Source organism: Marmota monax, unplaced genomic scaffold (assembly GCF_021218885.2).
Source record: "Marmota monax isolate L192 unplaced genomic scaffold, Marmota_monax_Labrador192_F-V1.1 WCK01_AAM20220418_F8-fsc00079, whole genome shotgun sequence".
Lineage (NCBI taxonomy): Eukaryota > Metazoa > Chordata > Mammalia > Rodentia > Sciuridae > Marmota > Marmota monax.
The window spans coordinates 1,269,897-1,284,167 of NW_026694099.1; the positions used below are offsets into that span (position 1 = coordinate 1,269,897).

General features: G+C 43.9%; 1 protein-coding gene across 3 annotated transcripts in view; it reads right to left on the bottom strand.

Moving 5' to 3' along the window:
* Slc7a8 (solute carrier family 7 member 8) overlaps positions 1-14,271 on the bottom strand; it is a 57,681-nt gene that overhangs the window by 11,433 nt on the left and 31,977 nt on the right. The window contains exons 1-3 of one of the 3 annotated variants that reach the window (XM_046465246.2): positions 13,328-13,479; positions 2,269-2,394; positions 501-654 (exon numbers count right to left, since the gene is read on the bottom strand). In XM_046465246.2, the coding sequence (XP_046321202.1) occupies positions 501-654; positions 2,269-2,293 (179 nt within the window). In that variant the 5' untranslated portion in view covers positions 2,294-2,394; positions 13,328-13,479. Of the gene's footprint in view, positions 1-500; positions 655-2,268; positions 2,395-13,327; positions 13,480-14,271 lie in introns of those variants that run through there. The other 2 variants (XM_046465244.2, XM_058585788.1) reach the window with 2 other exon arrangements.

Below are 14,271 nucleotides of genomic sequence, written 5' to 3' on the forward strand. Positions count from 1 at the left end.
TGCCTGCTTTGCCATGGGGTCTGCACAGGACTGCCACTTCTACAGGCTCCCTCTCCCCAGGAGGTAGGTTGTGTCTCAACCAGGACAGGATAATTTAAAGGAAATGAAAAACTTAGGCTAGAAGTATACTCCACACCTGCTGATCTCTTCCTGACCCAGATCTCCACCATGCACCCTTCCCCCTGCCTCCAGACACAATGACTGGTCTATCCTGAAACAGGTGAATAAGATGCCCAGAGGCCTCATGGGGCACAGTTCATTCTCTAAGGGAGTGGTGTTATCTGGCATAGCTTTCAGCTTTTAGCTTGCTTTGGGACAGTCACAGGACTGACTAATGGCTTAAATTCCTGGGAAATAGACTATTATTCCAAAATGGCCACAGGCATGGCCAGAGCTGGGGTGATAAAGAGAAGTGGGCAGAGCACACCTGCTCCATTTTTTAGCACCATGTGTTGTAGCGTTCCATGGACAAGAGGAAGAGCTGGACTATTTCAACTCACTTGTAGGGATCAACAAGTTCCTCAGTCACGTAATTAAGAAAGTTCCAGCCTCCATAGGCAAAGGAACCCTGAAGGAAGGCCAGGGCAATGAGGCCGATGTCAGGTTCTTGGAAATTCTCAAAGGCGTTCTTTGGCTCCAACCAGAAGTATTCTCCTGTGGACACAGAGGGTAAGAGGCTGCTCAGAGAGATGAATTCAGGCCTGTCCCATTTGGTCTCTCACCCCTTCCAGCAGCAAACCTCTGTTTAGTCTCCAGTGAACCTACTGTACTGGAGTATTGAAGGAATGAGGCTAAAAGGAGCAAGGAGATCCAGGTCCAGGACCTCTCAGTACCTGGTCCAAATCAGGTTCAGGTTCAAAGTACAGTTATGAAATTATCCTTTTTTACAAAGGCAGGTTCTTGGATGGAAAAACCATAGTAAATTGGGAGGCTGGATTACTGGCTTTGAAACACAGGAATGCAGTCACTGGCTGTCACCACCTGCCTTGACATCTAAGTTTGTACATTTTCATAAGAAAGGATTAAGAACAACAAACAAAGGGCTGGGGATATAACTCAGTTGGTAGAGTGCTTGCCTCACATACACAAGGCCCTGGATTCAATCTCCAGCACCACAAAATAAAAAGAAAAAAAAAAAAAATAAACAATCCAACATAAGGTTCTATAATGCTATATTAGTTTGAGCTTGTTTTGCTTACTTTGTTGATATCCTATTTCTTTCTAATGTGTTAGGTCTGTCTTTTCAGAGGCCATTAGTAAAGAGCCTTTAAATTGTCTTCCCAGCGCTTAGCACAGTGTCCTTCACACAGTGGGCCCTCAGAAAAGGTTGCTGGGCTGTAGGAGTAGCTCAGTGGTAGAGCACTTGCTTAGCATGGGCAAAGTCCTCAGGTCAATCCCCAACACTTAAAAAAAAAAAAAAAAAAAAAAGCTGCTGACTGAGATTGTGATGAGATAGGAGCAAATGACCACTTATTCATCTGCAACCCTGTGTTTAGACAGGAAATGAGGAGATTAGTGTGACCAGGAGAAAGAATTGAGACCAGATTAGGAGGAACTCATCACTATCTTTGATAAGATAGCACAGTGATTTCCTTAAGACTAAATTCCTGAAAACAACATAACCTGATAAAGGACTTATTCCATTAAATCTATCCATTGTATAGCAGAAACTTGTTTCCTGGAGTAAACATCCAGTCTGGCCACCCACTCTGGGCTTGTGGGCAGATGGGAGGTCTCTCTGTCATCAGATTTTCTCCATGAGGCAGTGGCGTTGAGCACAGCCTTGTGGTGCCATGGGCCCCATGGAAACCAAATAGACTCATGCTTTGAAAGGACCAAATCCAGTGGGGAATGCTGGCAGGGGGCCCGGGAATGTAGAGCTCTCTTTTGCAGAGATTATGAGTAATTTTGAAACCTATAAAATTCTCCTTCTCTGTTCTCCATTTTAAGATATATATATAAGGTACCACAGAAGATGAGAGGAGGTACCCTGGACTTTGGGCAAAACAGCAATAGAGACCAGAGATTCAGGGTTATTACTTAGCCATGCTAAAGTCATGAGGCGAGCATTGTCATGGGGGCCAAATGAATCTTTGCAAGCTGGGAGACATTCCTTATCCCCAGCCACCCTGGAGAAATTGGCCTCTCATGCCCTCTGTCAAGTGAATGAAGAAGAGATGCCTCAAAGCCAGAACTGGGAACCCTCAGGGTGTGCACATGCAAGGGGTAGAAAGTTATGTGGGGCCCTTGTGTTCCCATGACACTCACCTTTGCAAATCTGTACAACACCCATGATGATGATCAGGGCCAGAGCCAGGAGTTTCCCAGCTGTAAAAATGTCTTGAACCCGGGTGGCCCACCGCACACTGGAACAGTTGACCCATGTGAGAAGCACTGAAATGACAGAGCCCCAGACATGCCTTCAGCAGCTGCAGAATGCCCACTGCACAGGAGCCAATGTGCTCTTTGTTCCTAATGATGGGGTTGTAACAGGCGAGCCAAACATCTCAAAGCTCAGTCCCAGTGACCAGAAACTTTGGCTTGGTTAATAGGTTACAAATGGGGATTACGTGCCCCAAATTAGAGCTTGGTCAAAACATGCCCTGTCCCAAGGCTGGAAGCCAAAAGTAGGCAGGGAAGTGTAGGCACTAGCTTTGGCAGAGGGAGGGGAAATCAGCATCTGATCAGGGCTTAGTATGAAATGCATTATCTGTTCAAGGCAAGTGCTGAGCTGCTGTGTGATTTTTGGATGTCACCTTCCTGAGCCTGATTTGGGGACAAGAAGGTAAGGGACTCTTTTGCTATTTAGATTTATTAAGGTGCAATCTACATTTAGTAAAGTTCACTTTTTTTGAGTTCAGTTTGATGAGACTTGAAAAATGTATTCTAATGCTTTATCACTACCACACTCAATATCCAGAACATTACCAAAACTCCAAAAAGTTGTCTACGTGTTATGCTCCTCTGTACTCAGTCAATCCTCTTCCCTTACCTCTGGCAAATACTAATTTGATTTTGGTCATTATAGTTTTGCCGTTTCCAAAATGTCATACAAATGAAATCATGGAAATGTAGGGTTTTTTGTTTTTTGTTTATTTTTGGTACTAGGTATTGAACTGAGGGGGGCTTAACCACTGAGCCATATCCCCAGCCCCTTTTTAGTAGTTTATTTAGAGACAGGGTCTTGCTGAGTTGCTGAGGCTGGCTTTGAACTCATTATCCTCCTGCCTCCCAAGCCACTGGGATTACAGGCACCTGGCATACATAGGGTTTTGTTTTCGACTTTTCTTAACATAATGCTTTGAGATCTACTCATGTGGTTACATATATTAGTAGCTTGTTCCCTTTTTATTGTTAAATACTATTCTGTATATGGATGTATCGGTTTTTTTCCATTTGGATAGATATTGGGTTGTTCCCAGTATGAGCTTATTATGTGAATAAAGCTACTATAAAGAATTGTGGTCTTGGTGGTTGGGGTGGTAGTTCAGTGGTACAGCACTTGCCTAGCACATATGAGATGCTGGGTTTAATCCTCAGCACCACATAAAAATAAATAAATAAATAAAGGTATTGTGTCCATTCACAACTAAAAAAAAGAAAAGAAAAGAAAGAATTGTAGTCTTTGAGTGGGTAGTAAAGGGGTGGGGAGGTCTCATTTTTCTTGAGTAAATATTCAGGAACAGGATTCTGGGTCATGGGTCATTTAACTTTACAAGAGACTGCCAAGCTGTTTTACAAAGTAGCTAACAATTTTGCATTTCTACCAGGAATGATGAGATTCCTGTTGTTCCTGTGCTTGTCAACATTTGGTATTGTCATTTTTTTAAAATGGCAGAGTGTGTTGGCACACAGCTATAATCCTAGTGACTTTGGGAGGCTGAGGCAGGAGGCTGAGATCTCAAGTTCAAAGCCGCCCTCATCAATTTAGTGAGGCCCTAAGCAAGTTAGCAAGAACCTGTCTCAAAATAAAAAATAAAAAGTGCTGGGGATGTGGCTCAGTGGTTAAGTGCCCTGGCTATTTTATTAAGTGTATAATAGTATTTCATTGTGTTTTTGATTTGCATTTCCCTAATGACTAGTCAAACAAGTTTTCATGGCCTATTTGCTAACTATCTGTGTACATCTTTGGTGGCATTGGGGGATTTCAATGTCACCTGCTTATCTGGGGGCTACCACAATAATCCCAACAACACAAAACCTGCAAGGGCTGGATGAAAGCTCAGAGGCTAAGTGCTAGCAGGGGAAGGCTCTCTCTGCTTTACCCTTGTTCTACCCAAGCCACTCACCAGAGCTCTCTCAATTTCCTTATGGTCATAAAGTGCTTGAGAATAAAGGAGAAAAAAAAAATAGAATCCTCTTGCTTCCCCTCTTCCTGAAACAGTGAACAGACACCCCACACACTACTCAAAGGTACACATCGGGCATTTGTAAAAGCATGGGAGTATTTCTGTTTTCTTAAATCTCTCTCCAGGGCTATGACTTCATTTGAGTGGCTGATTAAGTAGTATTAATATCTTATCCTTAAACTGTACTTTTACTTTCCAAGTGTTTTCCAACTTTACTTGATTCTGCAAACATTTCAGGAGGTTAGGCAAGTCCTGACATTATTATTAGTCTGTAATTTCTCTCTCCTTACCATCTCCACCTGGCAAACTCTTTGTTTATCAAGATCTAGTTCAAATGTCACCTGTTCCACAAAGCTGTGTGATTTTATTTATTTCTAACAACATGCCTGCAAGGTAAGATATATTAGCCATGTTTTATATAAAGAAGGTACAAAGTTTGCCTTCTTCATTAGAGCAATCTTAGCCTACCTTATTTATATCTAATTGGGGTATTTCTTTATATTAAAATAATCTTTGGACTGGGGATGTAACTCAGTGGTAAAGCACTTGCGAAGCCCTGGACCCAATCCCTAGCACCACACATACAAAATAATAATAACAAATAAAATAAGCTGGATGTGTTGTCACACGTCTGTAATCCCAGTTTGAGGCCAGCCTGGGCAATTTTGAAAGCTCCTGTCTGAAAAAATAAAAAGGTCTGGGATTGTAGCTCAGTGGCAGACCACCCCTGGGTTCAATCACCAGTATTGCAAAAACAAAACAAACAAACAAACAAAAGACAATAATAAATAAAGTAAAATGATGGTCTGGCTCAATGGTACACACCTGTAATTCCCACACCTAGGGAGGCTGAGGCAGGAGGATCAGTCTCAGCAATTTAATAAGACCTTCAGCAACTTACTGAGAACATATCTCAAAAAGAGGTGGCAATGTAGTTCAGTGGTAAAGTGTCTGTGGATTCAATCCCTAGTATCAAAAAAAAAAAGGGGGGGGGAGTTTTTCTCTCTCTCTCTCCTTGTAGACTAGGAATGCAGGGACTATAAATTTTTTTCATTTTTTAAAAAATATTTTTATTAGTTATTGATGGACCTTTATTTATTTGTTCATATGTGGTGATGAGAATCAAACCCAGGAGAGCCTCACACATGCTAGGCAAGTGCTCTACCACTGAGCCACAACCCCAGCTGTTTTTCATGTTTTTAATCCCAGGGCACGTACTGGTGCCTGCAAATAAAGAAAATGCCACATTCCCATTAGTCTTCCAATCTCATCTCCTCTACACATTCCACAGTACACATCAGTCTCCCTGTTCTCCAGGAATGTTTTCAATAGGAGACAGTCAGTCCCCAATTAGTTTGAGGGAACCAAAAGAACAACAGGAAGCTCAACTTCAAGAGTAAAACTCCTGACTCCTCGTGGAGAAGCTGTAATCCAAGATGGTGTCATATAAGGAGAATCAAAACATGTTGTTAGAGGAAAGATTTTTAAGTGCCTGAACAGGGAGAACATTTTGTAAATACTCGAATGTTCCAGATGGACAGAGACGTCCTGATAAATACACATTGGTTATCTTACTCAATTCAGTAAGGATTTCAAGATCATGTGTCTGGTGACAATCCAACCAAAATCACTCAACAACTGGGACTGTGATCTCAGCTTCTCCCTAGGGACCTGAGACATGCTGGGTACCAGGTTGGGCCTCTGAACCCAGGAATCCAGGCAGACACAGCAATAAGGACTAAAGGACACAGGAGGTGGTTTATGAAAGAAGGAAGATTAGAAAACAAAACCCAAGTGGCTCGAGGATGGGATCTTGACCTTAGAGAAGAAAATCCTCTTCCCCCAAGGGAAGGAAAAGGCAGGGAGGAGAGAAGACAAGAAAGTGCTGGGAGAGACAGGAGCAGAGTAGGAAACTTGAAGAAATCCCTCTTCCTAAGAGCAAGAGGGAGAAGGTCGCCACTTCATGTATGCTGGGAGAGAAAATCTCTCTTTACAAGATGGTCCTTGTCATGGCAATCAGAAAGATTCCTCAGACTGACTGTCAGCTCCATGATATTCTCCAGTGATTGAGGTATCTGAAGATTAGGGACACAGCCTTGCTGTCAGTGTCTTGTTTGGCCAGGCTTTATCTCCACAACATCACAAGAACCTTACCCTTACCCTTACCTAATATTTAACCTCTTACCTTCACAGAGATCTTTCAAAACTTAAAAGAGAAATTCTAAGAATGAGGTGGTGATAGGTAAATTGGCTGTGCCCCCTAATCTCCTCAGAACAATGCTGCTGGCCCTAGGTCTCACCCTTTGCCCTGCAGTTGGGCCATCACAGCATGTGACTGAGGGAAGACAGGGCACTTTGAGTCTGCTGGTGCTGCAGGACAGCTTCCCTCAAAGCAGCTGAAACCTGAGCCTCCTTCCAGAGAGGAAAGGTCAGAGAGTGAAGGCAATACTGGTTGGGTGTTTGCCAAACCCTGCCCTGCTCAGGAGGCTGGCTATTGCCACCTATCTGCCACCCTCCACCCCTTTCTGTTGCTGGCAACTGAGGTCCCCCTCTGCTCAGCTGGACTCTGTATTGTGTGTGCCTGAAATCCAGTGACCTCAGAGAGGCCACACATAGATGGGGATCAGTAACTACTGCAGCCTGAAATGGGAGTTTCCATCTATTATCCATCCAGCATCCATCCATCATTTACACAGGATCTACTAGTGCTAGGCACTCTGGTATGTGGGGAAGTTATAAGTAAGACACAAGTCTCTGCCCTCAGGGAGTAGACAGTGTAATGTGGGAGACAGGGGAGCTAAGAGATGATCACAAAACAATGTGTCCATAGCAGAGTTATTCATGGAAGCTGGTGGCATCCCTTAGAAGCCCCTAACTCAGCCCTAGGAAATTAAAGATGCTTCCTATATGAGGAGGAGGAGATCCTAGCAACATGAGTTTTCACATTTTGGTCCAGCTAAACAATAAAAAATATAAGACTTTGGTTCTTGTCCATTGTAATCTAGCTGTGGGAGTAGCTGCTGCTTCTCTAGAGGCCCCCATAGAATCCCAGGCTTATCTGTTTCTCTTAGGTATTTTTTGCCTCTCTTTCCCTTTTGTTTCATGGAAAAAAAAAAAAAAAAGATGAAAGACCATCCAAGGCTGGGTGTGGTGACACACATGTATAATCCCAGTGACTCGGAAGGCTGAGACAGGAGGATCTCACATTCAAAGCCAGCCTCAGCAATTTAGTGAGGCTCTAAGTAACTTAGCAAGAACCTGTCTCAAAATAAAAAAATAAAAAGGACTGGGGATGTGGCTCAGTAGTAAAGCACCCCTGGGTTCAATCCCCAGTATAAAACAAAAAAAAATAACTATTAAGGACATTAGGCTTCAAAAAGATGCTGAAGTCAAGGATTGGTTACTTAATCCACTCAGAATAAAGAGTTTTAACATCAAGGTGACAGGAGAGATACAAAAAAAGGGGGGGGAGGTTAGAAACCAGGATTTAGTGTCCTGCCCACAGCCTACAGCTCCTTAACTGACAAGTAGGTAAGAGGGACTCAACCCTTCCTGACCTGGGAAAGCTACAGGACTAGCAGAGATGGAGAGATACTGTTCCCACCCTGGAACTTTGATTGCTCACTATGTAGCAGGTGGGCAAGTTCTGTTCCTTGCAAAGAAAGTGACCTCAACTCCACCTCAAGCTTAACCACCAGACTTTGATTCCTTGGTATCATAGAAACCTCTCTTTCACTTCCTCCCAATGATGACAGCATCTCATGAGGTCTTTGGAAGGCAAATAATGGCCATCCCAAACATGTCAACATTCTAATCCCTGTGATTTGTGAGTATTCAAAAGGAACTTTGCAAATGTGATTCAGTTAAGGATCTGGAGACGGGGAGCTTATCCTGGATTATCTGAACAAGCTTGATGTAATCACAAGAGTCCTTATAAGAGGGGGACAGGAGTTACAAAGAGAGAAGTGATGATGGAGTCAGAGGTCAGAAAGAGAGGGAGAGGGAGATGGGTTTGAAGATGGTATGTCACTGGCTTTGAAGACAGAAGGGGCCATCAGCCAAAGAATGCATGACAAGGCAAGGAAATAATTCTCCTCAGAACCTCCAGAGGCATACAGCCTTGCCAACACCTGAGTTTAGGGCTTCTGGCCTCCAGAATTGTAAGATGATGAATCTGTGTAGCTTTAAGCCACTAAGATTGTGGTGTGGTAGCACGTGCTTGTAATCCCAGTAAGTCAGGGAAGTTAAGGCAGGAGGATTGCAAATTCAAGCTAGCCTGGGCAACTTGATGAGACCCTCTACAACTTAGTGAAACCCTGTCTCAAGACAAAACAAACAAAAAGGGGCTAGGGATGTTGCTAAGTGGTACAGTGCCCCTGGGTTCAATTCCCAGTACCACACACACATACACAAAGAAAGAAAGAAAGAGATTATAGTGATTTGTTACAGTAGCAATAGGAATGAAAAATGAATATAGGGACAGACATAACACAGAAAGACTAGAAAGCAGGGACACAATCTTAAAGAGAAAAATTTTTAAAGAGAACCAGGTGGGGCTGGGATGTAGTTCAGTGGTAGAGTATGTATGTATAAGGCCCTGTGCCCAATCTCTAGCACCAAAAACCACAAACACAAAATCAAAAAAAAGGGCAAACAGGCACACACAGTGTACCATGTTGTCATGGACAACACCAGACTCCAGGGGAGTGTCTGTCACAGGCCTTGCAGGATAGTAGGAGATGGGAATGGAGGGGCTCTCTCTAGTAAGTAAGTAGCAAAGATGAGTGACCCTGCATTCTAGTAAGTAGCAAAGATGAAGTCACCAATGTGCTGATATAGTGGGCAAATTTCCACACTATATGACAACATTCCAATTCTTCCAGCTTCCCAACCCTGCCTTCTCTTCTTTTCCTTGATAATTCAACACAGTAAGAAACCAGCTTGCCCTATAATAACTCTAGCAATGCTTTTCTTATCTCCTCCTGGTACAAAAATTCAGGGTAAATGACTCCATAGTCCTTCTTCATCTAATCCCAGGTTTCCCTCCATATTCCATACAACTTCAAGCCATATACAACTCAGATGTACATACAAACACAGGCCTAAGAATTATAAGCTTCTTTGAAAACAAGTGGTGAGCCAGGATGGTCACAGGTATGATTCCCTTTTTCTTTATCCCATAATTGTGTTGGTCTTATTTTACTGACCAGAGACTACAATCAAAGGCTGTGAGAGGAATCAAGATGGAAAGTTAAGCATGGCGTAGTGGCACATGCCTGGGATCCCAGCTACTCAGGAGGCTGAGGCAGGAGGATCACAAGTTCGAGGCTAGCCTGGGCAACTTAATGAGACCCTCAGCAACTTAGCAAGACCCTATTCCCAAAAATACAATTAAAAGGGCTGAGGATGTAGTTCAGTGGTAGAGAGACCCTGCATTCCATCCCCAGTACCAAAAAAAAAGGCAATAGATGTTATCTCCAAAGTCTTGTGTCCTAGTTCATTCAAGACAGAGGGTATAGAGTGCATGTTCAGTGTACCATATTGTCATGGACAACACCAGACACACTTTGGTGGAGCCCATTCTGTGATTTCTCTAGGCTGAGTCAACCTAACCTGACTCAGTGGGTGTGGGACACATGAAGTTAGGGGATTATATATTCTGGAAGGGAAGACTGGGAACGACACTATGGAGGAAATTTTACCTCAATATATTGTAGACTGGAGGTAAAAGAGGCAATTTAAAATTAATCTCTCTAGATAATTTTGAAATACAACATCCATGAATCACTAGCATAAACAAATCTTCATTTAGAAAGTTTTAAGGATGGATCAGGGAGTTGTGGGCTGCTTTGAAGTTCCTGCAACATCAAAGCCAGGAATTGTGACCTATCACTCTTCCCCTTGACTCCACTTAGTGACACCTGGTAAGTGAAGGCCCACATGGGATTCTTTTCCAAGGTACTGGGGATTGAACCCAGGGGCACTCTACCACTGAGTTATATCACTAGCCTTTTTAATTTTTTGAAATTTTAGGACAGGGTCTGGCTAAATTGCCCAGGCTGGCCTTAAACTTGTGATCCTCCTGCCTCAGCCTCCCAAATTGTTGGGATCACAGGCATGTGCCACCATGCCAGCTCCATGTGGATTTCTGATGCTTTTTGAAGGCAGAATAAGCAAGTAGAGTTCAGAGTAACTTGTGTAAGGAATGAAGTAGTATGAAGAGGCAGGCTTAATAGCGGAGGGAAGGAGAAAGATATGGCTTCCTCAGAGACACCTGGCTGGTCTGACTCTGAGAACCACAGAATTTAAAAACTAGAAATTTCCAAAGGCCCCAGTTCCCCTCCCAGCTTGGTCAGTTACTCTCAAAGTGCCTGGACAAGTCAGTTAACCTTTTGCTGCTTTCCCTTCCTCTCTGTGAAGTGGAGACATGGTCCATATGAATTGTGAGAATACTCTTTAATCTTCAAGAGTTAAAAACTACGGAGTTCTATTGTTAGACAGAACATTAGGTACCTTTTTGTAAATGTTCATAGAAATGAAATCAAAAAGAGGACATGATTTTCTCAGGATTATGCTGTCAATGAGAGGCCAAGCAGAATGGTTGGGAAAGGGAGTGGTGTGATTGGCTTTACGGAGGCCAAATTGCATATTTGGCATAATTGCTTTGCCTGTCCTTTGTTACTTCCTCCCATCCCCTTGACCTTTTTCCAATTTCTAATCTGATTCATCTTTTTCTCAGGATTCTTCTTCATAAATGATCAACTCTGAGATCCTTCAACCCATGTACAGGCCTGTACCCTACTCCCACAATTCCAGCCTCATGAGCAATCAGAGACAGGAATGATCTTAGAGACCCAGACCTTATTTTATGCTTGAATGAAATAAGACCTCAGTGTGGGGTTGCAGGCACAAGGATGGAGTTGGGGCTGTGGAGTTGGTGAGCATAAGGGTAAGGCACCAGACCAGAAGTGAGAGGGTCAACCCTCTCAACAGAAAAATGACACCAGCCCTTATGATTCGGGTGTCTCTGGAGTGCTGGGCAGGAATGCCCTGAAGAAGGCCAACGAGGGGTCTCCTCCACAGACCCAGAGGAGAACGAAACTGCCATGTGCTCCCATGTGCCAACTAGCAATGTACAACCATCAATGTCCTGCTGGCTAGTGTGGTGTGGAGACCTTAAAACACTGTGTGGAACAGTAGGTGCTAAAGTATTGAACAGGTGAATAAATCTATACAGAAAATATCAGGGAGCTATCTATTGAACCACTGTACTGTTCCAGGGAGTAAGTATCAGGGTTTTCTACATCATGACATCATAAGACGGCTTTGTGTAGCAGGGAAGGCAAATGCCTGAGATGGCAGAAATGGGTCCCTGAGAAAGCCCACAAAGTAAAGGCTATCCCCAGAGACCTCTGGATGAATGTTTTTAAGTACTCCCATACTTCCATACTTCTGGATATAGGTCTCTGGCTTCTTGCTAAGTTGGGCAAGTAAAGGGTCGTTTTGTGCCTTTCTCAGTAAGCCAATGAATGCTTTTCCACATGGATCCCCAGACTGATCTCATTCCTTCTACCAAGCCAGCTGCTGCTCCATGAACCATACTATTCTGGTCTGACGGATGAAATTTAAAATAGGGCCATTTGGACAGGGGACTAGACTGGTTATTATAAGAACAGTGCTAAGAAAAATGAGCCAGTTGGGGCTTTCCTTGTACAAAGTTGTCCCTAAAGACAGATATTCCAGGCATGTACCCTACTCCTACAATTCCAGCCTCATGAGCAATCAGAGACAGGAATGACCTTAGAGACCCAGACCTTATTTTATGATTGAATGAAATAAGACCCCAGCTAATTAGTGGGAAGGCAGGACTGGGACAGCTCTCCTGACTCCCAGTTGCTTATTTGGCCAAAGCCCCAGTCTTCCTTTCATCATAGACACATCAGTCTTGTTTCCCTTCATCCAACCCACACATTATCTCCTTTCCCTGCTCCTGTCAGTGATACCCATGGTCACTACCACAGTGCCATTTGGGACTCTGAGTTTGTCATTGACCCCAATCCAGATTGGGGTCGGGGCAGCAATAAGTAAGATGCTAACATGGTAAAAGTGGAAGAATAAGATGGCTGCTCCCCAGAAGTATTGGGCACATTACCCCAGGGCTTTAGAAAATCATTTCCCACAGGCCAACTAATTTCTCCCCCTTATTTATTTATTGGTACCAGGGATTGAGTGAAGGATGCTTCATCACTGAACTACATGCCCAACTTCTTGTTTTTTATTTTCACATAGGGTCTTGCTAGGTTTCTGAGATTGGCCTTGAACTCGCAATGCTCCTGCCTCAACCTCCCCAGTTACTGGGATTACAGGGGTGCACCACCATGCCTGGATGTTATAACCCCACATCAACTATATCTTATATCCCCCATATCAATATCTGTCACATATTTCCCCCAACATGGGGACCTCCATTTGGATTTCTTGGTCTATCTGGCACCTTTCTCAGAAGTGGGCTGGAGGTAGCCTGAAAAGACTTGTTTTCCTTTAACATCACTAGAATCAAGACTCTCCAAGGAAGTGAAAACAGACAAGTAGGAAGGAGAAAAATGTGCAGAGATGCCAAAGTCCATAAAGGCAGATGGCGAAAAAGAAAGGGAAAGAGTGAGCATAAGAAATAACAGGGGGAAGGAAGGATGGGGTGGAACAGCACAAATGAGAGAAAAGGAGCTTCAGAGGAACAAAACAGAAGGCCAAAATGGGAGGGGGCTGGGAGAAAGAAAAAAATAAAGATATAAGGCATTAAAAGGACAGCTGCTGAAAAAGGAAGCAGTGACGCCACTTTGTAGAAGTCAGAACGCCCTGTTCCTCTCTAGAACTTCAAAATAAGCACCTTGCTGGGATGGAGCTTCCCAGCCTCTGAAACAATCATAAATTTCATCAGACTCATGGGCCTGCCAGAAAAGTTGGTTTCTTAGTCTCACCTTGTGCTGGGACGAGCACTTCTCTGCCTTCTGCGGTGCTCTGGCAGGCTTGCCTCCCTGGCTCTGGAGGTGCAGCAAAAAGGTGAGGTACTGCCCCTCAGCGCAGCCCTCAGGATGCCCTGAGGAGCAGGGGCAGCCGCCCAGCGGAGGAAAGGGGTGTGGCCACGCTGCGCTCTCTCATAGGCTGGCCAGGGCTCCTTGGCCTTGGAGGCTGCTCTAGGGAGGAACTGGGCACGTGTTTCTAATTGTGGAAAAACTGCCTGGGTTTGGCTGGTCTAACCTCATCTGTTTCCAGATCTAGGAGGTAACCGGTGCCTGCTGCCAAAAGGGACTGATAGGCAAAGAAAACACCGAGCCTCTGAGTTCTAATGCACACAACCAGAGGCACTGATAAGGTTCTAGTTTGGCCCACGCAAATGGCAGGCTGGATGGAGCTATCTTTCCTCCACAAAGACCTCAGCGAGGCCTGGGGCAAATGGGGTAGGGGCGGTGAGACAGAGTTAGCTAGAACCCTCCCAGATTCCCTCCCTTCTCCACCGCACACCCACCCTCCCCCACCAAGACATTGTTCATATGGGGAGAAAGGCCAAATTATAGTCTTCAGGCACCCTGCCTACCTAAAACAAAGGTTCCTATTATGTAATATAACTTGACTATTGAAGTTATACATGTAAATAACTGGACTGCTGAAAGATAAAAACATCAAAAACAAAGAAATAGCAAGCAAAAAAAAAAAAAAAAAAATCAAAGCAGCTTTCTTCATAAATTAGGCTTTGATCCCAGTGTCTTTAAAGTACACAGTGGTGAGTTTGGTTTTGAAATAGATCTTGCCTACCACAGTAGAGTTAACGTTTTCCCTTCTTCAGTCCTGTTCATCTGAAAGCACAGACATTTCAGAAATATCAGAAACTCCTATAAGGAAGAAAAGGTGTTCTGAGCCTTCC